Genomic DNA, 27,117 nt, shown 5'->3' with positions numbered 1-27,117 from the left:
CCTCAACCTACTTCGTATCAAGTTCAGAGTATCTGAAAGTTATATGAAATATATGTTGGTTCTCTATTCTATTTGCATGAATTTCTTGTATTGTGGGGTTTGTTTGGTTTTTTATCGGTATCTGAAAGCCTAAAAGCTGGGATTATCTAAAGGATTATAGGAGAATTAGGCACCCAAAGCCAATTGATTTCTCGCTGTGAATTAGCCAAGTGCATTTGGAGGGCTGGTTCTGGTCTGTGCTCATGGTTTCAGGTCCACCTTGTAGCATCTCGGTAGAGAGCTCAGCTCAACTCGGGTGGCCTTAAAAAGGTGCTGAAGCAGGAGCAGTCAGTAGGAAAGTGCAGGTACGGAGAGGGAGACATGGCCCTGAGACATTAAACCGCCTTTGAAAATCTCCTTCTGACTCCCTGAGGCTCTCTTGAAAATGCCACTCTAAGTTACCATCAATTTTGATAATTAAGCACTGATTTAATTTTAGAGTAACAATAATTGTCAACATTTTCCAACCCAAGCACCTTAAATTAGACACGCAGCTCCGAAGGCTGGCGCGGGATCAAAGCGCGGCGGCGCGAGGGTTTTGGGAGATGCTGAGCACACACCGAGGTTGTGCTCAGGACTTCACAAACCCAGGCCATGTGGGCTTGGTCCCCTGCCAAACGAGGTGCACTCAACATGCGTTTCAACACCTCGCTTTAGGCACCTCGGATTAAAAAAATTAAAGGCAAAGAGCTGGCTGGGAGTGTTGCTCTGATTTTCCCCGGATGGTGAAAGCGCAGCTTGGCTGTGGTTCTGTGAGGAGAGGGCTGGGTCACACCTCGGAGCCCATGCAGGCTGCGACAGGGATGTCCCAGGTGGATTCTCTGAGCCTCCTTCTTGCCGTCCCCAAGAAGGGACTCAGCGTCCCACGGTGGCTTTGTGGTGGGTGCTGGCCAAGGAGCCCTTGGTGGCAGCGGGGTGCAGTGGCAGGGATGCTGCTGCTGCCAGGGAAGGGCAGGAAGGATTCCCTCTGGGGCATCCTACCTGGGATGGAATCCTTCCAGAGAAGGATGGCCAGGAGCTTGAGGACCTCTTGTTTTGGGGTGGGGGTCAGGAGGGTCCCCAGCTCAGGGTCCCACCCCGTGTCCCCGTGCAGGGCGAGGTGCCCTGGCCAACATCAAAGGCTGATGAAGCCAATCCTTTCCTCCTATCTCTCCTCGCTTTGATGAGCTTCACCTCGCCGTGCTCCCCACACCCAGCCCCACCCCGGGCTGGTGCTTTTGCTTTATTTTTAGCAGTGATTTGGAAATTGCTGGGCCTCCCTTTTTTATTTTTTTTTCTTTCATTCCCCCCTTTTTTGTTCCTCTTCATCTTTCTTTTTTTTTTCTTTTTTCTTTCCTTTTCTTTTTCTTGCCAAGGCTCTGTCAGAGCCCCCCGAACCCCCAGCCAGCCGTTAAGGGCACATTCACACCTCTTCCCCTTGCCTTGTCTCCCCTTTATTCTTATGAAGCTCTCATTGATTATTGCCCTTAAATTCCTCAGTCCGGTCATAGATAAAAGGATAACCACTTCAAAGCAAAGTGTTAAGAGTTTAACCTCGAGCTAAAAGAGTGGACAACAAGGTAATTGAGGGTAATAACTGATCACAGACCTACTTTCAAAGGCACATGCAAGCCTCACTTTCAGATGGCTTTAATTTTATTAACATTTGTAGCAGCTCTAGATGCTTTTGAATCATTACAAACTTCAAAGCTTGAGGTAACACTCCAAATGGAGAACCTGACACCAGGTTTTTTGTTCAGGCCCACATCATATTGATAGTCTCTCTTGCAAGCATGTAACATCTCTTCTCAAACTATAAAAACCTAGATGAAGAAAATATTGCCAATGGAGAAGATCAAAGCTTGAACCTCCCTTTGAATGATCCCAAAGAAGTCAAAACAGAAAACAACAAGAGGAAAAAATGCATCTATATTACTCCAACTGTCTTTATCCATATTTAAACTTGTCTGCTGAGGCAGATGAGGATGGATCATTCTCCCTGAGTTTTATCAAACTATTTGGCTGATCCTCTGTTTCTCTTTGGGCATTTGGAGTTGGCCCTTTGTCTTTTTGTGGTGTTTAAACCCAAGAATTTGAGAACAGCACATAGAGGAACAGCCCTGACCCAGCTGGGAGGGCAGCCAGGTGAGGCAAACAAAAAAAAAAATACATTTATAAACTGAAAACATAGAGACTAAAATGAAAATTATAAAAACACCCGCAGTGCTCCCTTCTCCAGCCCCTGCCAATGCCAGGAATAAAGGTCATCTGTGGATGCTGAGCTGGTTTACAGCCAAATGGGGCCAGTGCCCCTGTGCCCAGGATGTGCCCGTGGGCACCCCGGGCTGGGCTGGCTGCTGCAGCTCCTGGTGCCTGATCCCAGTGCAGCCATTCCACACGGTGAACGAGCCCAGGAATTGATCCAGGGTATAAATAGCCTTTTTCTTTGTCTATTTTTTGTGCGGGAAGGGTTATTTTTAGCTGGGTGAGTTCCCTGAGCTAATGCCTGAAGCATTCACAATGAAGGGGGTGGCCCAAGGAAACGGGCTGGCCCTGCTGCCAAAAAACACATCCCTGCTCCCCTCTGCAGAGGGGCTGCTGCCACTTCAGCTGGTGCCCAGGCTCTGTGCAGCTTCAGTGGTCAGGGAGAACCTCCCCAGCCTCTGTAAAGTCATCAAGAGAAGAAAAAATTACTCGGAATATTTTTCTCTTACTGGTGTGCAGCAGGTTTTATAGTGGTGTAATCCTTTCCTCCTGATTTGCATGGGTGTAGTAGCAGCATTAGGCAGGTTATTATTTTAGTGCACTCCAGGACAAAGGGCTGGCTCTGGCTCCAGGCTGTTCAGCAGTGTCCCAGCTGTGACTGCAGCAGAACCATGGAAGGGTTTGGATGGGAAGAGACCTTAAAACCCATCTCCTTCCACCCCCTGCCATGGGCAGGGACACCTTCCACTCTCCCAGGGTGCTCCAAGCCCTGTCCAGCCTGGCTGGGCACTGCCAGGGCTGGGCTGGTCCTCCTGGCACGGCTCAGAGCTCCCAGAGCCATCGCAGCTGGAGCTCAGTGGGTTCTTCAGTGAAGGCCAGGGCTGGGTGACCAGCTCCAGCTCTCTGGCCCAGGGTTTTTATCAGCTCACGGGTGACAGATCCACATTCCCAGTGCTGGCTGTGTCAGGTGTATCACAGGAGAGCCTCATTATCCGTGTTCACTTCAAGAGCAGATGTCAACGTGTCTGAGCTTGTGGAACCACATCCTTTTAAAGGTATTAAACAGCTCTGTCTTGAGCCTGCTCCAATACTACATTCTCCATGAACTGAAATCAATTTAATATAAAAAATAAATCAATTTAATAAAAAACAAAATAAAATTTAATTTATTTAATATATAAATAATTTAAATAAAATTCGAATTATTTATAATATAAATAAATTTATTTATTTATTTATTTAGTAAATAAATTTAATATAATTTTATATCTGCTCTTGGTTTGGGCATGTGCCTGTGTAACGAAAGGACAATGGTGTAAATTGCTTAAATCTATGGAATTTATTAATGTTATGAAGTTAATCAGCTATTCCAGCATTTCTTTCATTGAGCCCATCATCAGACAGGGTGGATAACTGGAACCCAGCACTAAAACATGCCACAGGTGCCCAAGGCAAGCCCTTGCAGACCTGGAGCTGCACAAGGTGTGCTCAGAAGTCGCTGCCCCTGTGGCCAGCTGGTTCCTCTGGAGCTGCTCCATCCCCCAGGCCCGCAGGGAGCAGGAGGTGCCCCATTTTCCTGGGAGCTGATCACCATCCCAATGGCCTTTGGGGAGAGATCCACCATGGCAGTGCTCCCAGTTAATCTGAGCAGCCAGGCATGGGATGGGGATCATAATCAAAGCGTTCTTTCCATGATTCCCAAAGTTTTATTTTCCATTCCCAAGCAACCCCCTTCATCCATGACTGAGGTAAGTGTTCTCCTTCCAGCTTGCAGGGGGCTTGTGTGGAAGCTCTGATTTCCATTCCTTGCACAGAGGGGAACAGACCCTAAATGCATCTCTGACAAATCCCTCAGAACCTGTGTTTTTGGAGGTGAAACACCCCTGAGTGTCCTTTGGAGGTGTGGAACACCACAGCAGTGTGGTTGTCCTGTAGCCAACCCTGCTCTGCATCACCCACAGCAGGATTTCAGCTTTTACTGCTTTCTAGGAGTTTTTAGGGCTTCCCCCAGGTGGAAATGTTCCCGTTACAAACTAAACTTATCTCAGGAAGCAGCAGCTGGGACTTGGGAGGTGACAGCTCCCCTCAGTGCTTCCTGCCATGGTCACCATCCCCTGTCAGGGGCTCCCCCTGCACCAGCATTAATGAGCTGATCTGCAGCCTTGATTAGAGGGGCTTTGATTAGTGTGGAGGGGATGTGCTGGCCTTTTCCAGGGGAATAAGAGCAAGGTAGGAACTGCTTCAGTGCCAGAGGATCCTCCTGGGGATGGGTTTTGTTCCCTGGAATGGTTCTGGGAGGAACAGGAGTGCTGGGGAAATGATTATCCAGACACTTGTGAATGCTACCAAAAAAAGGAGGGGGGATCTCTCAGTTGTGATGTGAAAGAGTTGGATTATGCTCTCAGGATAACAGGAGATTTGAGTTAGAATTGTTTTCAAATATTAAAAAAAAAAAAAACCAAAGTGTCCTAATTTCAGTTCTGGTGGGAAAAGAGGGAAAAGCCCAGAAGCTGTTTGGGGATGCAGAAATGGGGATGTGGTCTGACAACAGTTTCTCCTGAGTTTCAGTAGTAGGAGGTTCCCAGTCCCCCCAGTTTCTTATGGGGAGAAAGGATACTGGGTAATTTCCAGGCTTCTGTGAAAGGATTAGAAAGCAAAAGGAAAAAAAAGATTAAAATAGTATTTTGATGGTTTCTTCCCCAGCATGAAGATTTCTAGTAAAAAGAAAATATTCATTAATGAAATGTATGTCCAAGCAGCCTTTTTGGGTCTGGGCAGGAGAGAGACTGACCTCACACTCAGCAAGTTTTCCCTTCCTTTTAATGAAAAGGGAAAACAAAGCTGCCAATATTAATTATTTAAGGATTATGGTGGAGATTCCCACAGTGGAAGAAAACACCTTTTCAAACAATCAATAGGGCTTTGGCAGAGGAAGATACAATCTACTAAAAAGAAATGTAGATAGACTGGGAGAAGGGGGAGCAGTAAAATGTGATTTTAACTGAAATGGCACCAATAATTTGGTGCTGGTTTGGCCACCAGCTGCTCAGGAGGGGTGACCTGAGGATGTGGGGGTGAGGCTTTCTCCATGCAAAGCCTGCTCTCTCCAGCCTGCATTTCACACCTGGAAATAGAGGCATCCTTAAGAAAATTAATGTTTCTTTTGTGGCCTCAGGACTGGTCCAGCTTTTGAGAGGCATCACCCAGCTCCTGACAGCACCATGGGGGCTGGGATCTCATCACTGTCCTTAATTCTGGGAATTGAATGGACAGGCAGAAACAAACCAAAGCAGGTATAATTTTACTCAACTTTGACAGCACACCTGAAAATAACCATGCACAAAGGGCTTGGGTTTGTTTGTTTTTTTTTGTTTTTTTTTTTTACTCCTGGAACTGAAAAGTTTTATTTGACTTTATGATCTGCAAGTTTTCCACTAGTCAGGAAAACCTGTTCTCTCCTAGCTGTTGTCTCTCCTCCTGCCTTTTCCATTACCATCCTGCTTGAAGGGCTGTGTGGATCAGGGTATTTGGGTCCAGGCAGTGTTTTTGGGATGCCCTGGAGCAGGCAGGGTGGGAGTGGGCTGTGGCTGCCCAGCAGGCACTGAGCTGCACGGCAAGGGTTAAACTCCATGCTGCAGCTGCAAAGCCCAATTTCTTTATTTCCTGTTAATGACATTATTGCCTACATAAAACCATTGAAACATGTTTCTTTCATTTGTTTAATTTCAAATTCTGAGCACACTAGCTGGAAACTATGTTTAATAGTTAAACTCAAAACATTTGGATTTCCTTCCCTCGCTGAGATTTGCAGGGAGTGCACTTCATCCTTAGTTGGGTTTTCAAGGAGCCATTTTTACACAGCCATAGGAGCCAGAAAACAAACCAGATAAAATTGCAGAATCAAATCACATCAGTTCAGGCTGGTAACACATCATATATTTCCCTTCCTCTGCAGTCAGGCCAAGATACCATCAGCCCCGAGTCGTGTTCTCCTCCAGGAGCATCCAGAGCCAGGACACCCCTCTGTGCACGCAGGAGAAGGGTTTCCCTGAGCATGCCTGGAAAAAATGTTCCTGTTTCCATGAAAAAATGGAATGGAATCTCCTCCAGGCCCTGCTGGCAGCGATGCTCTGTCACCTCCCCATTCCTGGTGCAGAAGGAGGAGGGCACATGTGGGGGGACCTGAGCCACCTCAGGCTGGAAGAGAAGTCCTTCAATCTGAGCCTGCTGGGCAGATAAAGCTCCAGGCTGCCACAGACACGGTGTCTGGTGGTGATTTTAGCAAAAGCTCTGGGAGGGGTTTGTGCCACTGTCCCGTTTGTCCCCTCAGGGTGGTGGACATTCACAAGTTGTTGTGTGGAGCTGATTGCTTGCACGGTGGAGTGTCTAAAAGTCACTTCATGAGCACTCACAGGATTAGAGCATGGAGAAACTGGGCTTTGAACCACTTCAGATCCAGCTTCTCCCTGGCACCACGTGCTAATGAAACCCAGAACCAGCACTGTTTACCAGAAGCAGTGAGTAGAGGTGGAAAAACGAGGCATGTGGCCCTGAGGAGGACGTTAAGGAGTCATCACTGGCATGACAAGAGAACCATACTCATTGTTCTGCCATGGCAGCATGGGTACATCCCCGAGAGCCACAGCAGTGCTCAATTTCCCATCAAAAACTGTATTTAAAAAAAAAAATCAAGATAATTTAAATGCTACATTCCAGGGCCATATGCAGGGACATCTTCCATTAAACCAGGTTGCTCCCAGCCCTGTTCAGCCTGGGATTTCCAGGGATGGGGAATCTTGCTGTCCTTGTTACAGGAAGGTGGCAGAGAAAGCCATGCCTCGTTTGTGCATGGTGAGGAAGGGGTGGTGGAAAAAATAAGTCATGGGAAAGTGGTCATAAATATCCTCATTTACCTCTTTTGCTCCCACCCTCTCTTCAATCACTGTTCTGCGCAGGTGATGGAAGGAGTTCAGAAATGTTAATAGATAGCAAAGTGCTGTGTGTGTTTTATCAGCTCTCCTGGAACGGTTAATGCTGATATCCTGCCCCTTTCAAGTCTCAAAAATCTGGGCAAGCGTGTGCAGATAGCAGGGAGTGCACTGAACAAAACATCAAGGAAAAGAGTCTGTAGGGGGGAATGGAAATGGTAAAAGGATTATAGGAGAGAAAATGTATCGGACTTATCTGGCGATAGTCACTAACAAAAGTGTGTCAGTTTATGGAATGAACTTCAAATCCCATAAAACTAATTGTGTGTTTTCTTGTCTTATTTGTGAGTGTCTCTGGCAGTGCTCTTCCCCCCCACTGGAAAAGCATGTCTTTGTGTGGATAATACCCTGTGCCTGCAGTATGTGGGGAGATTACACAGCCCATCGGGTTCGTACCTCTTAAACTAATGATGTTAAACTAGTTTATTAAAAAAAAAAAAGAGAGAGAGAATAACTTCAAAGGTTCACATGTGGGTTGCAAACCTCTCATGTCTTCTGTATACAGGGTCTTCCTCTTATTTTGATCAAGGCTGTTCCCAGCACTTCTGTTGAAATAGTCCCAAGCCTTTGATCTCGTTATCACCGTGACCACCAGCGCGAGCGCGGTGACAGAGGGTGACATCAGCCCCACTCGTGGGGCTGGATCCTACCCTCTGAGGGACCTCCCTGGCTCTGCCTGCCACTGGGGAGTTTTCCTGCTGGGAAAGTGGTTTTTAGACCCTGAGCCCCTGGCCCGCTCTGGCTCGGGGTCTAAATCCCCAAGGTGGGAAGAGTAAATAGGGAAGGGCAGGCACAGGGATGGAGGGGAGGGCAGGAGGGGAGGGCTTGGAGGGGATTGGACCCCCAGTGGGGGCTGTGCATGGAGAGGAGGGAGCTCTCTCACCATGCTTGTTTCATGTTTCCTCTTTATTTTCCATCCATGTCCTTGAGACCCCCTGGCAGTGCCCAAGGCCAGGCTGGACAGGGCTTGGAGCAACCTGGTCCAGTGGAAGGTGTCCCTGGCCATGGCAGGGGCGTGGAACAGGATGAGCTTTAAGGTCCCTTCCAACCCAAACCAGGCTGGGATTCTGTGATTCAATGATCCTACCGTGGTTTGAGCAGAGGTGCATCAGCAGAGTTGGGGTCAGACACAGCACCGTGCTCTGGCCTCATGGTGGGGCTGGACAGGCTGTGCTGGCATCTCCTGGTGGGGCTGGACAGGCTGTAGTGACATCTCGGGTTTTTTGAGGTTCCCCATGAGGAAGGCAGTCCCCTGGCCCATGGTGTGTCCCTGACTTTGTCCCCTGCTTGAGGACTTGTGGCTCCTGACAAGCACAGTGTGGGCACTGCTCTGATGGGCTGGGGCTGCTGGGTTTGGTTTGGTTGAGCTCCTGGACCCCATCACCTCCACAAAGCCCTCACAGGGCTCTCCCTGGTGCAGCCCTCAGAGCCTGCACGCTGCTGGTGTCTGAGCTGGTGTTCTGTGGGAAGACAACAACCCAGAGCCATCTCTTTTGGAGCAGAGCCTGTGGGCACACAGGAGCCAGGTTAGCTGGGGGCAGTCAGGAGGAGCCCAGGAGTGTGGACTGGCACATCTGAAATGCTCTTAAAGACCCCTCTGCCTTTTTTTTTTCCCACTTCTTTTTTTTTTTTTTACTACCTGCTCTAAAAAAAGCTCAAAGTAAAAAAAAAAAAATTAATTTCTCTTTATTGTGTAGCTTCACTGTGAACTGGTTCTTTTAATCTAAAATTATTCCTTTTTGGTGCCACAATCTGACTTCAAGCTTCTTTGCTGCCTGTGAACATGACACACAGCAGCAGCCAGAGAGGAGGGGACAGGCTGTGTCTGGCCTTTGCTGGGCACCAGGAGGGCTGAGCACGGCTGGAGGACTCTGCTTTAAACAGCTTTTTGCAGTCCTTTTCTCCCTCATTTGACTGAGTTTTTATCTCAGATGCAGAGAAGGGCTAACAAATAAAATATAAATAGTTAATTTTCCCTCTGTTCAACCTGGGAATTCAGATTCAAGTTTAGACAGGAAAATCAGAAGGAAATTCAAAGATCCTCTGCTTTCTTGATGACTGCAGCTGCTACCTGAACACAGAGATTCCCTGTAGATCTGCGAACAAGGACTTCCAGAAGCTGATAAAGATGAAGAAAACTCTGGAAGACCTTCCTGTACCTGCCACCGCCTGCCTAGTTCACCACATTGCTTTCAAATCCCAGGCACGGCGTGACTCTTCCCTGTTGGCAGGAGGAGAAAAGAGACTCCCTGACCGGACAGGAGCTGCCCTGGGCAGGACAGGCTGCTCCCTGGGCACCTCCACACAAAGGCACGGCCCCAGGGGCTCGCCCTGCCCTGCTCTTGTTCCCCCAGGTCCCTCTCTGCTGGCACAGGGAGGATGGGGGGTCAGGCAGGTGTTTGGGTGGGCTGCCTCTCTGCACATGGAATTTGGTAAATGTCCCTGTCTGAGTTTCTGGGTTCCCTCCCAGGGCAGTGCTATTGCACAACGGGATTTGGAGAGAACCACTCGGTTTAATGACATTTTTATGAAATGGGATGAATGAGACTTAATGAGATTTTCTTCCAAAGGGAGCGAGGCCGAGGTTTTCAGCCTCCATTATAATAGTTTAATTTTCTGTGCTGTAGCAGTAAGTGGGACTCGGAGAGGTTTTTATCCAGCATAGTTTCAAAGAAAGTTGTAAGGAGAAAGAGGTGGTCAAGTCACCTTCTCATGGTTGGAGGTCCTGGGCTGGAGGTGACACCACTGTCACCATCCCAAGGGGCCCAGAGGGACACAGGCCGTTCATTCTCCCAGGAAATTTCTATTTTGTATGGCTCAGTAGCACCTGGCATTGTGGCACGTCATATTTGGCATTAGGAGCAGCAAAAATATTAATAATCCTAATAATTCATAACTCTTGTTGTGCCTTGAAAGGGCTTTTACTGTTCAGCTCGTGGGCTTGGCAGGACATTTGCTTTCCATGTGCAGTGGTGGCCATTCCCAGGCCTGGGAAATGTGTAACTGGGCAGCAACAACAAATTCAGCCTCGTGCTCCTTCGTTATTAGCCCAGGTTGCCCAGCCCAGGCATGGTCAGTTCACTGGCTGGGTGACAAATTGTGGCTCCAAAGGACATCCCATCCAGGGCCACCACGACACTCAGCCTCTGGGGGTATTTGCCTTTTGTTCAGGTGCAGCAGGGCCTGGAGCAGGAGAAGAAATCTCTGTGCTGTGGGGTGAATGCAGGCTCTGGGTTTGGGGATGGTGCAAACCAGCAGCTCTTCCTTACAGAGAAGGCTGGGGAAGGGAGAGGGACAGGTCTGTGGTTGTGATCCTGTGATTTCTGAACCCTCTTTTAGGACCAGGCTGTCCCTGGGACCAGCACTGCAGCATCCCCAGGGTGCCCACTGCTGTTATCCCACGTTCCCCATTGTTCCCTTGGGCTCCCCATCGTTCCCTTGGGCTCCCCATCATTCCCTGGGATCCCCATCATTCCCTTGTGCTCCCCATCATTTCCTTGGGCTCCCCATCGTTCCCTTGGGATCCCCATCATTCCCTTGGGATCCCCATCGTTCCCTTGGGCTCCCCACTGTTCTCGTGAGATCCCCATCATTCCCTTGGGGTTTCCTTCTGCAGGGCAGGAGGAGAGAGGGGGGAGGCCCTGGGATCATCCCTGGTGCTGGGAGCAGGGTCTGGCTGGGCTCCACTTCCCAGGGCTCTGGGGTCTGTGCTGGCTGCAAGGGGCAGCTCAGGAGTGTGCCCTGGATGTGGGGACAGTGTGTGACCCCCCGGCCTGGGGACAAGGGCTGGGCTGTGCCTTTGCATTCCCAGGAGGTGCCCTAGTGATGCTCAGGCACAGCCACCTTCCAAGGTGACGTTTCTTTGGCCGAAGGCTTTGCCACCTGCCCTGCCCCGAGTGACAGGACAAGACTCTTCTGCTTGAGATGCAGAATTTTCTCCTAATTTCAGTTATTTCCTGAACTGACTAAAGGCAGAGTTGCATTGATTATTAAGAAGAAATGCTTCCCTGTGAGGGTGCTGGGTGCCCAGAGCAGCTCTGGCTGCCCCTGGCAGTGCCCAAGGCCAGGCTGGACAGGGCTGGGAGCAGCCTGGGACAGTGGAAGGTGTCCCTGCCATGGCAGGGGTGGCACTGGATGGGCTTTATGTCCCCTCCAACCCAATCCAGTCTGTGATTCCATCATAATGATAAAAATCAAGCCAAGCTGGACCCATCAGCTCTGCCAGCCAGAGCTGGGCTCTGGACAGAGGGACAGCTCCTGGCGGGGGAACTGCAGAGCCCCCGGGTCCAGCCTCGGAGCAGGCTGAGGAGGAGGAGGGCAGGAGGCTCCTTGGATCTGGAGGGCAGGTTTGGGGGCCAACCCCTAATTAAAACCTTTTGTATGAAGTTCCAAACCCTCCATTCCGTGCCTGGTTAATATTTAACAGCTGGGGCCGGAGATGGGAACGCAACTGCGGCCGGGCTGCTTTGGCTGCTGTGCCAGTTCTATTGCAATCAGGGGTTGTTTAATTAGCCTGCAGAGCGAAAGCAGGCCCGCGGATTATATATATATATAGAATATATATATTAAAAAAAAATAATAATACGGGGACCCGCCCCGTTTTCTCCCCGCCATGAAAACTTTTAGCAAAGTTTTGAATGCCGGGGAGTGGCCCCCGCCCTGCGGCGCTGCGGCGGGCGGGGGGCGATGCGCGGGGGATGCGCGGGGGATGCGCGGGGGATGCGCGGGGGATGCGCGGGGCGGCGCAGGGAAAGGGGCGCTGCGCCTTTAAGGCGGCGGAGCGGCGGCCGCGATCGCTTCCCTTTGATAAGGTCCTGGCAACTCTGTAGCCGCCGCGGGAAGGGCGCAAAAAATAAATCCTGACCCCCAAAAAATGTGTAATTATTTGATTTTCCTCACCAGCGCTGATGTGCGCACCTTTCCTGCCGCCCCCGCCCGCGCTGAAGCCGCCCCCGCGCCCGCCTCCCACCGGGGATGCCCCGGGGCTGGGAGCACCGGGAGGGGCCAGAGGTGCTCCCCCGGCTTCTCTCTCTTTTTCCTGTAAATTTTTAAAATTCTTTGGGCCCTTTTCCTCTTTTTTTTCCCTCTTTTTTTCTCTTTTTAAATTTTTTTTTTTTTTTTAGTGCGCTACCGCCCTTGCAGGACCGCTCCGCCGGGCTGCGCTTTGATGCTGCGGGGGGAGCCCGGGGCGGGGGGCGGAGGGAGGGGGGGGGGCGGGACCTGCGCTTTTGTATTTAAAATAAATAAAATAAATAACCAGGGGAGGGAGGGAGAGGAGGGAGGCGCGGATCGCAGTGGGCTCCTTCCCTCGCAGCCCCCCCCTCCCTTTACCCCCCTCTTTCCCGATGCTCTCCGATGCGGTTGCAGCGCCGGGGAGGAGAGGAGGAGGAGGAGGAAGGCGAGGAGGAGGAAGGCCGGCGGGGGGAGCGGGTGCAGCCTGCGCGCTGCCGGCGGCGGGGAGCGGCGGGGCCGCGGGCGCGCAGCGAGCTCCGGCTCGGCGGTGAGTGGCAACTTCGGGGGCGGCGGCCGCCGCTTCTTCTGCTTCAGATACGGGATTTTCTCCTAATTTCAGTTATTTCCTTAATTTTTTCCCCCCCATATATATATTTTTTTCCCGCGGGGTGCCCGCGCTGCCGCCCTCCGCGGGCGCGGAGCCTCCGCGCTGCCCGTGCCCGCCGCTGTTGCTCGCGGCTCGGAGGGCTCCAAGTCGCTCCGGACTTTTTCCCCCCCTCTTTCCTCCCCCTCCGACCTCCCTCCTCCCAGCCCGTCGCCATTTCTGGAGCAGGTTTTTATTATTATCATTATTATTTTGCACGCCGGGCAGCCCGGGGCTGGGGGCTGCCCCTCTCCGACCCCCCCCATTCCCATTTATTGCCCCTTTTCCAGAGCCGGGCTTGCTGTCCTCGGCTGCAAGGGGGGATGCGGGGGGCCCGGGATGCCCCGCAGCGCCCAGGTACGGCCGCCTCGCCTTAGCCCAGCCTCGGGGGTGCTTTTTGGGGAGGGGGGGGTCCCTGCTCCAGCCTGGCTCCCGCAGAGAAGCCCCAGCATCGCTTCTCGCTGGGGGGGGGACACCGGGACACACGCGGGTGGGGGAGCGGGGCTGGGCTGAGGGGCAAATGGAAACCAGATGCCGGGGCAGGGACGCCCCGAGCTGCCCGGGGCTGCGGGGGGGCCCCGCCGACACCCCCGCGCCGGCCCCGGCCCCGCTCAGAGTGAGCCGGGAGTTCAGCGGAGCGGATCTGATAGTCGCGATCGGGCTGGCGATAGAGCCGCGCTCCCTCTGCCCTGCCTCCCTCCCTCCCTCTCTCTCTCTCTCTCCTTTTCTTTCTTCCTTTTTTTTTTTTTTTTTTTTTTTTTTGACTGCGAGGAGTTGAAAAGCCTGTTTACTTTTTTGCCTTTGATGTTGGGAGGATCTGGTTTTGATTAGATCAATACTCCTTTTTTCTTCCCCCCCCCCTTTTTTTTTTTTTTCCCCTTTGCAGAGAGGAGGCTCCGAGGATCCCCTGCTGACTCCAGGCTGAGGCAGGCAGAGGCACAAGGCAGCTCCTGAAGCGACTGGGAGCCCCTCTCCCCAGCGAGCTCCGGAGCCATGAGCAGCGCCGTGCTCCTCGCCCACCTCCCCGACCCCAGCAGCAGCTTCAGGGAAGACGCCCCCCGACCCCCTGTCCCGGGGGAGGAAGGAGAAGCACCATGCCCGCAGCTCGCCAGCTCGTTTCTCGCCAAAAGCCAAAGCTTCAAGGCCATGCCGGTGCCTCCTGCCCCGCGGAGGAATGAGAACGGACTCGGCGAGCCGGAGGGCAGCGCGTCCCCGGACTCCCCTCTGGCCAGATGGACCAAATCCTTGCATTCCCTCCTGGGAGATCAAGATGGTGCCTATCTTTTTCGGACCTTTCTGGAAAGGGAAAAATGTGTGGATACCTTAGACTTCTGGTTTGCCTGCAATGGCTTCAGGCAGATGGACCTTAAGGATACCAAAACTTTACGAGTAGCCAAAGCTATTTACAAAAGGTACATCGAGAACAACAGCATCGTCTCCAAGCAGCTCAAGCCTGCTACCAAGACCTACATAAGGGACAGCATCAAGAAGCAGCAGATAGATTCCATCATGTTTGATCAGGCACAGACTGAGATTCAGACTGTGATGGAGGAAAATGCTTACCAGATGTTTTTAACTTCTGATATATACCTCGAATATGTACGGAGTGGAGGAGAGAATCCCGCTTACATGAACAGCAATGGACTGGGGAGCTTAAAAGTTGTCTGTGGCTATCTCCCGACCTTGAATGAAGAAGAGGAATGGAGCTGTGCAGACTTTAAAAACAAAATCTTGCCTTCGGTAGTTGGACTATCCAGCAAGACGTTGAGGGTTACAGCGAATGTCAGAGCCACGGAAACGATCGAGAACGGATACAGGTAAGGGAACCCCTGGAAACTGGGCTTTGTTTTAACTTTAGGGACTTTGAGGGTGTTTTTCAGAACGCTGTTGGGGTGGGAATGGAGGGGAGGCAAGGCTTCCTGAAGGGCTGGGAGCACAGCTGCTTCCCCACACCTCCAGACACTGGAATTTGTGGGGTGTTGTCTGAGTGTGGGGTTTTTCCCCCCTCTACAGAGGAAAACAAGATCCTGTGCTCTGGAGCCCTATTGGCTCTTTCAGTTCTTTTATAGATCAAAAACTTCATAGCAACTATGTCCTCCGGACATGCGTTAATTATTGGTTCAACTTTCAAACCTATTAAGAGCAGTAGTGGAGTGGATCACAGAGACACATGAATAATGTAACCTACCAGTTCCCCAACTCCACCATCAACCGGTGTTTAACGATCTTGGTTATGTGGGAAGCAATTGTGCGGTCGTGGAGGAGGAAATGTGTGCACTGACTGCATCAAACTCTGCAACTTGGGCAGAATCTGCTTTTATTTTGGCTCTGTGTGTGTGTGTGTGTGTGATGGGCAGCTTCTCCATGGCGTGGGGTGTCCGTGTCATGTCAGAGCCATCTAGGGTGGCTTTGAGCCAGTGCGTACAGGAGGATACCTAAAATTGGAGCGTTGCAGGTGGTAGAGGCATTCCAGGTGTGCATAATAGATCTTTGGTCGGTGTTTGGTGCTGCCGTGAGCTCAGGGTTAGGCTCGTGAGGAGGTGGTTGTCTCCAGGGGGATGTGGGGACGCTGTGCGGTGACAGGCTGTCCTTGTGCCCTGCTCCTGGGGTGCATCTGCATTGCCAGAGCCTTGCCTTTTGTTGGAAATGGGGATGGCACAGCTGTGCGAGGGTGAGGAAAGCAAGAGCCATCTCGAAGTGCAGGGGGGGGATGGGAAAGAGAGACTCTGATGAGCAAATGATGAGTTGTATAATCCTCTGAAAATGTATTCTTTCCTCTCCCCACCCTTGCCATAAATGTGGATTGTTGAATCAGGGCTGAGGGGAGAGGGCTCTGCTGCAGATGTGCGCTCTCCTCCGCCGGCCCGGCAGCCTGGGGGTTGGTCTGGTGAGTGTTTGACATCTCGTTTACAGGAATTTTGAGAGTGTGTCTGTGATTCATGGACATCAAAGGGCATCGGGCTTCTCCCGGCGGGGCTTTGCTGGAGCGCTCCTCTGCTGCCCCCGGAGAGCCTCCAGCTGTGCCGGGCTCGCCGGGGCCCTGGGGTGCTGCCAGGGTCCCCCGAGCCCCGGAGGGTGCTCCAGAGCCCCCTTGGTGCTCCAGAGCCCCCTTGGTGCCCTGTCCTGCCGGCGGGGCGGGATGGAGGGGCTGGCCGTGGGCACAGAAGGGATGCTCTCCATCCCGGCGCTGGCAGCTGCTCTGTGCAGGACCTGGGAGCCTCATCTCGTGCCTCAGCCTTTCTGCCTGAGCATCTGCTGCTCTCCACAACTTGGTTTGAACTGCTGCCCTTCGCTGGCTTTCCAGGAGGGGGATGTTTGATGCTTTTATCTCTGAGCCTTTGTTGGGATTCAGAGCTGGAAGGGCTTGGCTGTATGTTCTACCAGAGCTGCAGGCCCTGCTAAACCCACATGTGCCTTGTCCAGGAGAGCTCTTGCAGTGCCGTGGCTGCTTGCCTGATTAGTGCTGGGATTCTTTTTCTTTTTTTTTTCCCCCCCTCTTTTCTTTTCTTTTTTTGTCCAGGGATTAATGCAGCTTGCTCCTCACATGTCAGATCTACCCTCCTAGGACATTAGGTAGTGCGTTTTGCTTTGATCACCTTCTGTTGAATTTCCAGGAGCTTTTGCTCTCCACGGGGCCAAGAGATCTCAATGCAAAGAGAGGGGAGGTCAAGCTGAGATGCTGCTCAGTTCCTCCCATTTGTGAAGCCACTTGTGCGTGCATGTGCTCGGAGCTGATGAGCATATGGATGGGTTATCTCTCATCACTCAGCATTTAGGATCGCGGCTAGGATTGGAGCTGAAGCTTGCACAAAGTCTTTCCTTGGTGAGTGGCCAAACCACACCTCCCTCATGTGTGTGTTGGAATTAAGGAATTTCTGCTCAGTGTGCTCTGGTTTTGAAGGGCTGTGCAGGCTCTGGCCATTCGCTTCGGTGGGTTTCAATGTGATTATCCCAGCGAAAGCCCTGGGCTGAGCCCACCTGATGGTGGGAGCTCAGTGGTCCCAGGCCAGCCTGGTGTGTGCAGAGACCACCTGGAAATCCCAGGGCACAGAGCCACAGCAAGCGGGAGACAGCAGGAACTGGACAAGCTGAGAGACTTTGTTTGGCCCCAGTGCTGGTGATGGACAGGAACAGGAGAAGTCAAGTGAAAACACAGAGTTTGCACCTGGCTGGGGAGCAGGCGCTTGCAAACTGCTGGCTGTGTATTTGGAGCCCTAATACAGGGAATATTTTAAAAGCAGGACCTCCCTCTTGTCCTGCCAGGCAGCTCCCCTCCCCTCTGGGCTGTGGTGTGGTTAAAAGTGGCCTCCCCAGGCTGCTGTGCTGGACCTGGCCCCATGCTCCAGGAATTCCAGCTATTATTTATACGCGCTTCTAAATTTATCAGGCACGACTTTGTGTACACAGAGAGCGCCTCTCCCTTTGCTGTGCCGCCGGGGCAGCGTGGCTTTGCTCAGCCCAAGGTGGGCTCATCTGCCTCCCATTAGGCTCTAACATCAGTGGGACTGGCCCTGCTGGGGAAGGCTGGGGCTTGCAGATGGCCTTCTGCCTGCTCCCAGTGCTTCCTGGCCTTTGAAAGGACCCGCTGGTGCAGCTCCTTGTGTGTGAAGTTATTGGAACCAAGTTTGGCTTCAATTATCAAAGTAAATGATGCCATTGTAAAGCTATGCTCCAAGCACTGTTCTACAATTAGAGCGTGGAAGCTGTGATTAATGTAGTTGTGTTAAAATATACTTTTATTTTTCAGGTTTGTGCATGTGTTGGTTTTTTTGCCTTTTTTTGAAATGTTTTTAAACCCATGGTTGCCCAGTGATGTTCGTCCCAAGAAAATACTTAATGAGATTCAGTGCTGCCTCCAACTGCTCCTTGCACAGTTTTTCTCTCTCTGTAGTAGAAGTCTGTGGTTTGACTTGCCCAAGTGCTTTTATTTCTAAAAGCAATCTGACAATAAAAAAACCCACCCCCCACACTCTGGAACTGCACCCTCATAACAGGGGTTATGACCAGGAGCCCCTCTGAAATTTTCATGGCATTATAATACCTCTGATATGGCCATTGCCTAACATAGCAGAGAGAGGGAGAGTTACATGCTGTGTGTCATCGCATCAGGATAAGAATAGGCTGAGAAACATCAGACATTCTCCTTGAAGCTCCAGAGCAACTGCTACCTGACAGCTGAAAACACTTTGCATATTGAGTTTGGAGCTGGGCTGTGTTTGTGTGTGCAGCATCTGTGGCAGGAGACCACCGCTTTCCCTGGAATTTAAAACCCTCCCAGGCAACTTGATGCATCTGGGTGCAATTACTGGAGTAAGGTGGTCAAATTAAAAATGCGGGGGAAAAAAAAATCCAGAAACGTTAAATGTAGCAAAGCAGCCCCCAGTGGTTTTCTGAAAGGATGGGGAGATTTCTGCGGGGTGGTGTTGGATGTGGAGCAGGGATGAGGACTTTAAAACCATGTCAGCTTTAGGGGTTATTATTTTTCTTCTTGTCCACGAGGTGTTGGTAGGTGAGTGATGCTGCAGTGCTGCTGGGGAGATGAGTTAGTTCCGGCCACTTTCTCTAATTATATGTTTGGACACACCTCCCTCTCCCTGTGCCATACCCACAGGAGCTGCTGCCTCCGCCCCCAGCTCGGCCCCTGCAGGGATGCTCCTGTGGGAACAGCATGGCAAATCCACCCCCTGGGTGTGACAGGGGTGACAGACACCTCCCAGCAAGGTGCTGCTGCTCTGCTGGGGAGCATCTGCACCCCTGAGCCTTTTGTGCTCCTCAGATGCACTCTCAGGAGCTGAGATGGTTTCAAATCAAAGAGTAGGAAGAGCTGCATCCCTTACACAGTGACCCAAAAGCCCACCGGGGCCCCAGGAAGGGTCTCTGGGACTGCACATCCCCCTGATCCAGAGCAGAAGACTCCATGGCTTTTAGAGGGACTTTCTTGTAGTGGCAGCAGGATAACTTTGCTTTCACCCACATGTGGAATTAATTTGTCTTTGAAGATTTAACTTCTTTCCTGTGGCATTCCTTACTATCTCATTTTTTTCTCCTTCTTCTTCTTCTTCCCAGATATATATTTTTTAACATCTTGATCTCCCCATCAGAAATGCCTTGGCCTCCTTGGAAAGGAATGCAGCCCCGGCTGGGCTGAATACCTGCCTGCAGCCAGCCCCACACTGCTCATACCAGAGAGGCCCATCTTCCCCACCAGCCTTCCCCCTCCTTTTCTCTATTTTTTTCCCTTCCCCTTCTTTTTTAAAAACTTAAGCCTCACTGAGGCTCCTGCTTTTTGGTGCTGGGGGAGGAGGGATGGGGTGATGGGGGCACAGGGATGAGGATGGAGATTGAGAGGGGGCAGTGGGAGGATGTTGCTGTCACTTCAGCCCAGCTGGTCCCGCCAGCCCCAGGGGGGCAGGGAGATGGAAAGCCCATTAAAAAAAAACCTGCCCAGCCTGCTGGCACATTCCTTAGGCCCCCAAGTCCTGGGTAAGTGGCCCTAATTATTAAAATCAGCAGTCCTTATCAGATGACAAGGCCTTTTGCTTTGATATACAAAGGCAGAAGTTTAACAACCCCATCTTGCCCTGGAAGAGAAACAAAATGTGCACCTTAACATGCAGCTTCCCAACCTCCCTGCATAATCCCCTTATCACCTGCCAGGATGTGTATATTGATCCTGGCTGGGAAGCTGGAGGCAGTGGGCAGGGGGATGCCCGGGGGGCTTCCCCCATGCAGTGACCCTGCCGTGGTGACCTGGCCCTGCTCCATCACAGCCTGTGAATTCTTCACAGAGCTGCTCCTGGGTGCTCAGCTCAAACATCCAGGTTTAGGGTTTGCTTTTCTGGGTGAGGAGGTGTTTGGGTCACTAACCCACGTGCCCATTAATGCAATGTGCTGCCCTCTCCTCGTGTCTCCCATCCATCCTCCTCTTCCTCACACTATGCCAAAAAACACGAGTAGGGGGTTCTCCTAAAAGCTGGGCTTTCTGGTGTGTGTTTTTACAGAGCCAGTGTTTTTGTGGTGCATCCATCCTTGGGAGGCCAGGCCTGGGACAGCAGGTCTCAGCCCTGCCCTGTGCCTCTGACACCGGGGGGTCCTGCCCCTGTAGTTCCAGGCAGTTCTCCTGGATCAGTGATACCAATAATTTGTGTTTCCAGAGGGATCCTAACCCTTGTCTTCAGAGTAGAACTAAGCATCGTTGCCTGGTTCCTTGTGCCTTTCAGTGGGACTCGAGCTGTGAACTTCTTGGACTTTTCCCTGCTGGTGCCAACAGCGAAACACCTGCTGACCTCAGCAGTGCAGTATCAAGCCTTTAGGGCTGAGTTTTTCAGGGTATCAAAGGATGCAGAGGCGCTTCCTGGGGTTTTCCAGAGCACTTTAGAAGATGCTGAAAGTCTTTGAGGTTGTGCTCTGGGTGTGTTTGGCCGCAGCATCCTGGTTTAGGCGGTGTGCTGGCTGCGGTCTGAGCAGCGGATGGTTTAGTGTGCTTCCCATGAGGATGGTGCTGCCACCAGGCCCAGGACTGTGTGCTAACTGGGTTCCTGTTCTGCCTGCCAGGTCCTTCAAGAGGAACGACCCCGTTAACCCCTACCACGTGAACTCGGGCTATGTCTTCGCGCCGGCCACCAGCGCCAACGACAGCGAGATCTCCAGCGATGCCCTGACGGACGACTCCATGTCGATGACGGACAGCAGCGTGTGAGTACCTGCCACACTTTGGGGTGGGACACCTGTAAATCAGCTCTGTGGGGCTTAGGGGAGTGATGGGCATCACCCTGCTCGACCCCAAGGGGTGTGTGCCCAACCAGGGCATGGCACTCTCTCTCTCTCCCTCGCGCCGTCGCCGCAGGTATCGGATGCAGGGAAATAATGAATCCCTCTCTTGCCATTTTGCAACTGCAGCTGAGCAAACATGTTCTGCCCTGCCTCATGGTGCTGCCTGACTAACCCAAGGAGTGAATGAATCTCCCTGAGCCTTTGTCTTAAGGCCAGGCTTCCTTAACTAGTTATCAGTCATCAAAGAGGAGATTACTTCCTGTAGGAAGTACTTTCTGTAATTAACGTTCGTCATTAGTGTCAGAATGTACATTAATAGGGCCAGTGACCTGAAGGGGCAAATAGCTGCTCATCTAGTGTGGCTGGGGCAGGCTTCAAAGAGCCATTTGGATGGAGCTGCATGGATCAGGTGTGGGTGTTTCAGGAGCATACAGGCATGAGAGATGATGCTGTGGCTGAGCCCAGGAATTGCAGGATCTTGTCTTCTTCTGGCTGCTGAGGAGTGTGCAGCTGGGACCAAGGTTTGACTGTCAGTTTGCTTTCCCCAGCAGGACAGAAATGGTGCTTTTGTTTCTCTAGAGAAGATAGTGAGGCTCACTTAGTGCTCCTAAGGACCATTTTCTTCACCTTAGCAGAAGGCACATGTTGCTGTTTGTGTTTCGTGGTCTTCACTTAAGTGCCCATCTGTAAGCAGAGTGCTGCATTGCTGGTCTTTCATCTTGAAACTTCTCCAGTGTCTCTGTCAGACATGTCCAGTGGTCCCTGTATGCTCCTCAGAGAGATTTTCATGCTGGGTTTTTGAAGTCAACATGCATGAAGATGCACAACGAAAAACAGGATTTACCAAAAATCCTCGATGCATAAACAAAAAGCCTTTTAAAATTTTTTTTTAAAATGCACATGTGTGTTTTGAACTGATATTATGGAAAAAAAAATAGTTTGTTGTCCCAGCAGATTCCCTTATTGAACAATATTGGCATTAAATAAAAGAGCTGAATCATAGGGTGACTTCTTTATTTCTTCTTACTGGCTCTGGTTGTATGTGATCATGTGTCAACAGAGCATTCATTGGGTTAGTCATTTCTGGACCAGTGTAGGGTCACTTGGGATTCACAGGGCTAGGATTATACCCTCTCTTCACAGCAATGCCAATTGTAGGCCTTATACAGATGAGAGCACTGAGTGAGAAATAAAGTGCATGGTGGATGAAAGGCTTAACTGAATCGCTTTCAGCCCATTGTTAGTCCAGGGGAGCTTAGCGGGGATGAGAGGGCAGCAGCCCGCTTTGAAATTTGCTTGAACAAGTGAATAGGAGCTCCCCATAAAGCAGCGCCTGAAAGGAGCTGCCTGTTTTTTCCTGCTGTAACAATGGCCCGTGCAGGCTGTGAGAGTTTGGGGAAGCTTGGCTGATTAAACTGCCCACGGCTCCAGGCTGGGGGGCAGCGGGGAGCCCGGGGGTGGCACAGGGGCAGATTCCCTGTCCAGGGGTGGCAGAGGGGCAGATTCCTTGCCTGGGGGTGGCACAGGGGCAGATTCCTTGCCTGGGGATGGCACAGGGGCAGATTTCCTGCCCAGGGGGTGGCAGAGGGGCAGATTCCCTGCCTGGGGGTGGCAGAGGGGCAGATTTACTTGCCCAGAGGTGGCAGAAGGGCAGATTCCTTGCCTGGAGCCCTGGGGGTGGCAGAGGGGCAGATTCCTTGCATGGTGGTGGCACAGGGGCAGATTTCCTGCCCAGGGGTGGCACAGGGGCAGATTCCCTGCCCTGGTGGTGGCAGAGGGGCAGATTTCCTCCCCAGGGGTGGCAGAGGGGCAGATTCCTTGCCTGGTGGTGGCAGAGGGGCAGATTTACCTGCCCCAGGGGTGGCACAGGGGCAGATTCCCTGCCCGTGCCATGCTCTGGCCCTGGGGCTGGCAGCAGGCACGCTGCAGCTTTCTGCAACTGGGAGAGGTAAACTGGCACTTCTGGAGGCTGGGCTTAAAGTTAAGGCAGGTGTAAAACTTCCTTTGCAGAGGAGGAGGGCTGCTGCCAGCATCTCTAGAGCAGCTGGGATTTTTGGGTGCTGCTGGCAGTGGCTCTGCTGGAAGCTGGAGGGGGCACAGACCCACCCTGGCTGGGCCCAGGTGCTCAGCCTGTCAGGTTTTAGACCCCTGGAATGGGAGGCCTTGTTCTGTTCCAGCAGTGTAAATGCAAATTAGTTCTTTTGGCTCATATTGGTATCAACTGAAGAGGAAAAACTTGTTCTGGAAAAGTCTGTCAGACATAGCAGTAAAGTGAGTTTGGAGCTTTTTTTTTTTTTTTTTTACATAAATCTGAGTCTGAACTGCACTGGGATTAGGAGAAATCTCCAAATAATGCATAATCTGCCTTTTTTTTTTATTCCAGAAGCCAGGGATCAGTCTGTCCCTATATATTTTGTAACAGCCACAAAGCATCATGCAAATTTCTATTTCCATTTCTTGATTGAGGGGGGGGGGGGAGGAAAGGGGATTTTTTTTTTATTTGCTTATATCTTATTTATGGATTTACTTTGGACACAGGGGAATGCTGCTGAGCAAACTTCAAATATTACCTTATCTTACAAACCAGGCTTTTGATGTTGGCAAGATCAGAGGCTTGTTTCAGAGCCGTTGCCAAATGAAGATGGGAGTGAATGCATATGCGCATGAGTCTGATATTTCAAAGCAGCAGTAAAACTACATTCAGGTTAGGTCAGGCACATCTGAGTCAAAAGGCTAAGATAATTGGCTCAGCTTAAATGGCAGCTGACTGGGTAGAAGACTTCAAACTAGTGTTTCCCCCAGAAACAGATTGGCTTAGCCCCAGCCTGGTTAGCTGAAATGTTTATAATTAAACTCTACTATTTAGTGCCTCAGTTCTGTAGCTCTTCAGCCTGCAGCTTTTAGTAGCCAAGAAAGTGAGTGCAAGTGTTGGCTGTTGGAGCAGGGTGGCACCTGGGGTTAACCCTTGGCCTGCCCCAGAACCTCAGGCCCAGTTCAGCCCTTTCATTTCCAAGGTGCTTTCCCCTGCCTGGGGGCTCTGCTCAGCATTCGGCCCCCCTATCTCCTGCTGGTGGCTCCAGCTCCATCCCTCTGTCCCTCCTGCAGTCAGGGGTCACTTGGTCACCCCTTCAGCCCTGGCCTTGTCCATTTCCTCCCTGTTTTCTGGGAAAGGCTTTAGACAGTTCTCAGCAAAGTGGCTGCTGAAGCCCCTTCCCATTCCCCAGGCTGACTTTCCCAAGCTGCTCCACAGCCTTCCCATCCCTTAGAAATACCTCTGGGTTTTTTTCATTATTTTTTTTTTTTAAATTCTGCACGTTGTTACAAGTTGCAGAACTCTTGTGCCAGGGCAGGGCTGTGGAAGCAAGGAGCTGGAGGTTTGATGTGGGGCTCTCTGCTGTAACCAGAGGAATTTTAGGGGGAAGAAGCACTTCTTGTATCAACCTGAATGAAGGCAAATCATAAAGTGAGGAACCCACGCTGTTGGGTCAGTGTTGCTTTTCCTCCTTCTCCTTTACAAGTAAATCCCAACTCCTGCTCCATGGCCTGTCCCTTTGGGCAGAGATGATCCTCGTGGAGCTGGGAACTTGGGGATACCCCACAAGGAGATGTGTGCCACAGCAGAGGGGCTGGGGACAGCTGGCAGAGCTGGAGGGAGGTGGGGAATGCAGGAGGGCTGCAGGACTCCCTGGTTGTATCCTTGTGGTGGACACACAGCCCTTCAGCTGCTTCCCTGCTCCTCCCCATCTGGCCTCTTGGCCTTCCATGGACAGAGGACACCTCCTTTTCCACTGAGTGTGTCAATGGGATTCATCCCATGGGTTCATATGCTCATGCTGGCATTTTTAGTTTCCTGTGAAATGCCTGTTTCACTGGGCATTCCCTGTGCTGAAGGTGTTCCCTAAGAGACCCTTGTCTCAGGAGGCCCCAGTTAACAAACACATCTCTGAAGGTACAGGTGGTTTTGTCTTCACCTCAGATTTGCTTTTCCCCCATCCTCCCCCGAAACATGTCATGTGCCCCAGGCCCCATTGCCCCATGGGCTTTTGGAGCAGAAATACTTCATGGGGAGGTGCTTGATGGCCACCAGTGGCTGTGTTGGCTGTTCTGTGCTGGGCTGCTCCTCCAGAAAGTTCCTGGAGCCCCCTGTTGTGCAGTGGGGACATGGGGACAATCACCTCCTTTCATTTTCCATGTCACATTGCTCACAAACTGTTTAGAGGAGGTGCTCACCTTGTGGCCTCAAGGGCTCCCAGCATGCTCATTTTTATTACGAAGATTTTTCCAAGTTGATTAAGCTGGGATTGTTCTGATCCTTCATTCCAGGCTTTGCAGCTCAGTCTTGCTCATTAATGGCACCTGAAGGCTTTGGCCAAGATCCTCACAAAGCTCTGCCATTGCCTGCTTTGAGTGGTGCCATGTGATCACCCTCCTCCCCGGGGAGGGATGTAGTGCCTCTGGGAAGGTGTTCTGGTGTGTGCCCACCATCCCCGTGGCCACGGGAGGGGACACACAGGGACACAGTGCCACACTGGCTCCTCTGGCAGCAGCGTGGGGCCAGCGCTGTCTGCTCCTCCTCGGGCTGGAGTTATTTTTTCTCCTCTCAGGAGATGAGTCAGGTGTGGGGGCAGGTGGATGAAAGGGATGGCACTGGAGATCAAGGTTTCTCAGGCAGTCTGAGGGAAGTGGTGGAATTAGACATTCAGGATCTCCAGGCGTGCTCTTCCGGCTGGCCCCGCTGTCTGTGGAAGGCCCTTTCATCCTCACTGGGGTAATTTTTTGTGTGGCTGGGTAAAGATGCCTGGAGTGGGATGTGCAGGGGGTTGTTCCCACTGGAGAGCCTTGAGCTCCTGGCCTGGTGTCTCCTTGTGGCTTCCTGTCAGGAGCTGGGCTGGCTGTGGGCAGCAGTGCCCTGTCCAGAGGACAGGCCATGGCCATGTTCACACCCCAAGGTGTCCTGTACTGGCCAGCCTTAGGGCAGGGGAAACATCCTGGATCTTAAATGGGTCTAGAGGTGAGGAGCAGCCTCTGGATGGCCATCCATCCTCAGCCTCTTCCTTGCTTCCACTGTGCCAGCAGTTCCTGGGCTGTCCCAAAGCTTGAGGAACGTTGTGGTCCTAGAGAGTGTAATTGGATGGGGAAAAACCTAAAATTAAAGGTCAGGAGCAGAAACATGGTGTTGGAAGGGCCTTGGAAGTGAGGCTGATGGGATCTTTGGACGTCTGCCCATGTGGAGTTGCCTTCAGCTTTTGCTTAATTACTGCACATCCATGTGCATCCTTTGGTGACACGGGCACTTCCCACACCGCCGGATATTTGAGGCTTCGGGTGTCATCCAGAGGGCTCAGCACCTCTGGGAGCGAGGGCCTGCGGCTGCCTGGGTGGCTCCAGAGGGGATGGAGAAGTGTCTCAGAGCATGGGGACAGCCCCAGCTGACGGTGGCCTCTCTTCCATGTGCAGAGATGGGATCCCCCCGTACAGAATTGGGAGCAAGAAGCAGCTCCAGCGGGAGATGCACCGGAGCGTCAAGGCCAACGGACAAGTTTCTCTACCTCATTTTCCGGTGAGTCCAGGAGGGAGCTGCAGGGTCTCGTGGGCGGTGGGAAGTGCTAGGGCTGGGGACATGCACCCGTGGAGGGGAGAGAGCGTTTCCATCCCAGGGTGATGCCAGAGGAGAGGTGCTGCTGGGTGTTGGGCAGGAGCCACGTGCTCCCAGCATCGTTCCAAAGCCCTGCTTGTGCACGCTCACATCTTGGTCCTTCCTGAAACCACCTGCTAACTGGGAGTTGTCAGGGGCACTGAATTTGTCCTGTTGGTTAAATCCCAAGTGGAGATGTGTTGGTTAAATCCCATTGGGTCCAGTGGGAGCCTTGGCTCTGGCTGCCACCCTGACACTCCTGCTGTGTGAGGCTTGGCCTCGTGCGCATCGCTGCGAGAGCTGGCTGTGTGAGCTGGGGGCGAGCAGGAGCTCCCAAAGAGAGAACTGGCAGCAGATCCCTGCCTGGCTTTGAGGGGATCTGATGCATGGTGCTGCCCTGCTCTTCAAAATTAACTCGCTGACTTGCTAATTCAGTTGACTTGCAGCCTCTCGATTCCTGCAGTGAATAAACTGTTTACACAGACAAGTGTAAACTTATCTTGTCTTGAGATTAATATGCTAAAATTCCTCTTTCTGCTGTCTTAAGCAGCAAGAAGTCATAGATGATATTTCTGGTGGAAGGTCGGGGGGTGGTTTATGTGGTTTTTCTTTTTGGTATTTTTTTTTTCCCCTTCCTTCCTAAAGAAAGTTCTATAGCCTGAGCTTGTAAATTAGATTATTTTGTCCCAGGGCGTGCAAATCGACTTTCTCTGTAAGGCAGTGCTTTGATCAGGGACTGAATAGAGCCAGCTTGTGTAAGAGTGACAATTTCCAGCAGAGTGGCCTTTTTCTACCCTCACATCATTTCTGGAGCTAAGTGGTTGCCGGAGAGAGGCCCCACCTCATCTGGTGGGTAGTATGTGAAAGAGTTGGCAGTTCAGCTTTCTGCTTTCGGGGGGAGA

The 27,117-nt window shown here is 51.7% G+C and overlaps 1 protein-coding gene across 3 annotated transcripts in view; it reads left to right on the top strand.

Moving 5' to 3' along the window:
* Positions 1-27,117, top strand: part of AXIN2 (axin 2) — a 51,326-nt gene that overhangs the window by 13,839 nt on the left and 10,370 nt on the right. For 2 of the 3 annotated variants that reach the window (XM_064395734.1, XM_064395732.1), the window contains exons 1-4: positions 12,574-12,711; positions 13,694-14,624; positions 20,362-20,502; positions 26,038-26,140. In XM_064395734.1, coding sequence (XP_064251804.1) covers positions 13,801-14,624; positions 20,362-20,502; positions 26,038-26,140 — 1,068 coding nt within the window. In that variant the 5' untranslated portion in view covers positions 12,574-12,711; positions 13,694-13,800. Of the gene's footprint in view, positions 1-12,573; positions 12,712-13,693; positions 14,625-20,361; positions 20,503-26,037; positions 26,141-27,117 lie in introns of those variants that run through there. The other variant, XM_064395733.1, reaches the window with a different exon arrangement.

This window comes from Passer domesticus, chromosome 20, assembly GCF_036417665.1.
Source record: "Passer domesticus isolate bPasDom1 chromosome 20, bPasDom1.hap1, whole genome shotgun sequence".
NCBI classification, from domain to species: Eukaryota; Metazoa; Chordata; class Aves; order Passeriformes; family Passeridae; genus Passer; species Passer domesticus.
Note: the sequence above shows the minus strand (reverse complement) of the source record. Positions and strands in the feature narration are given on the sequence as shown.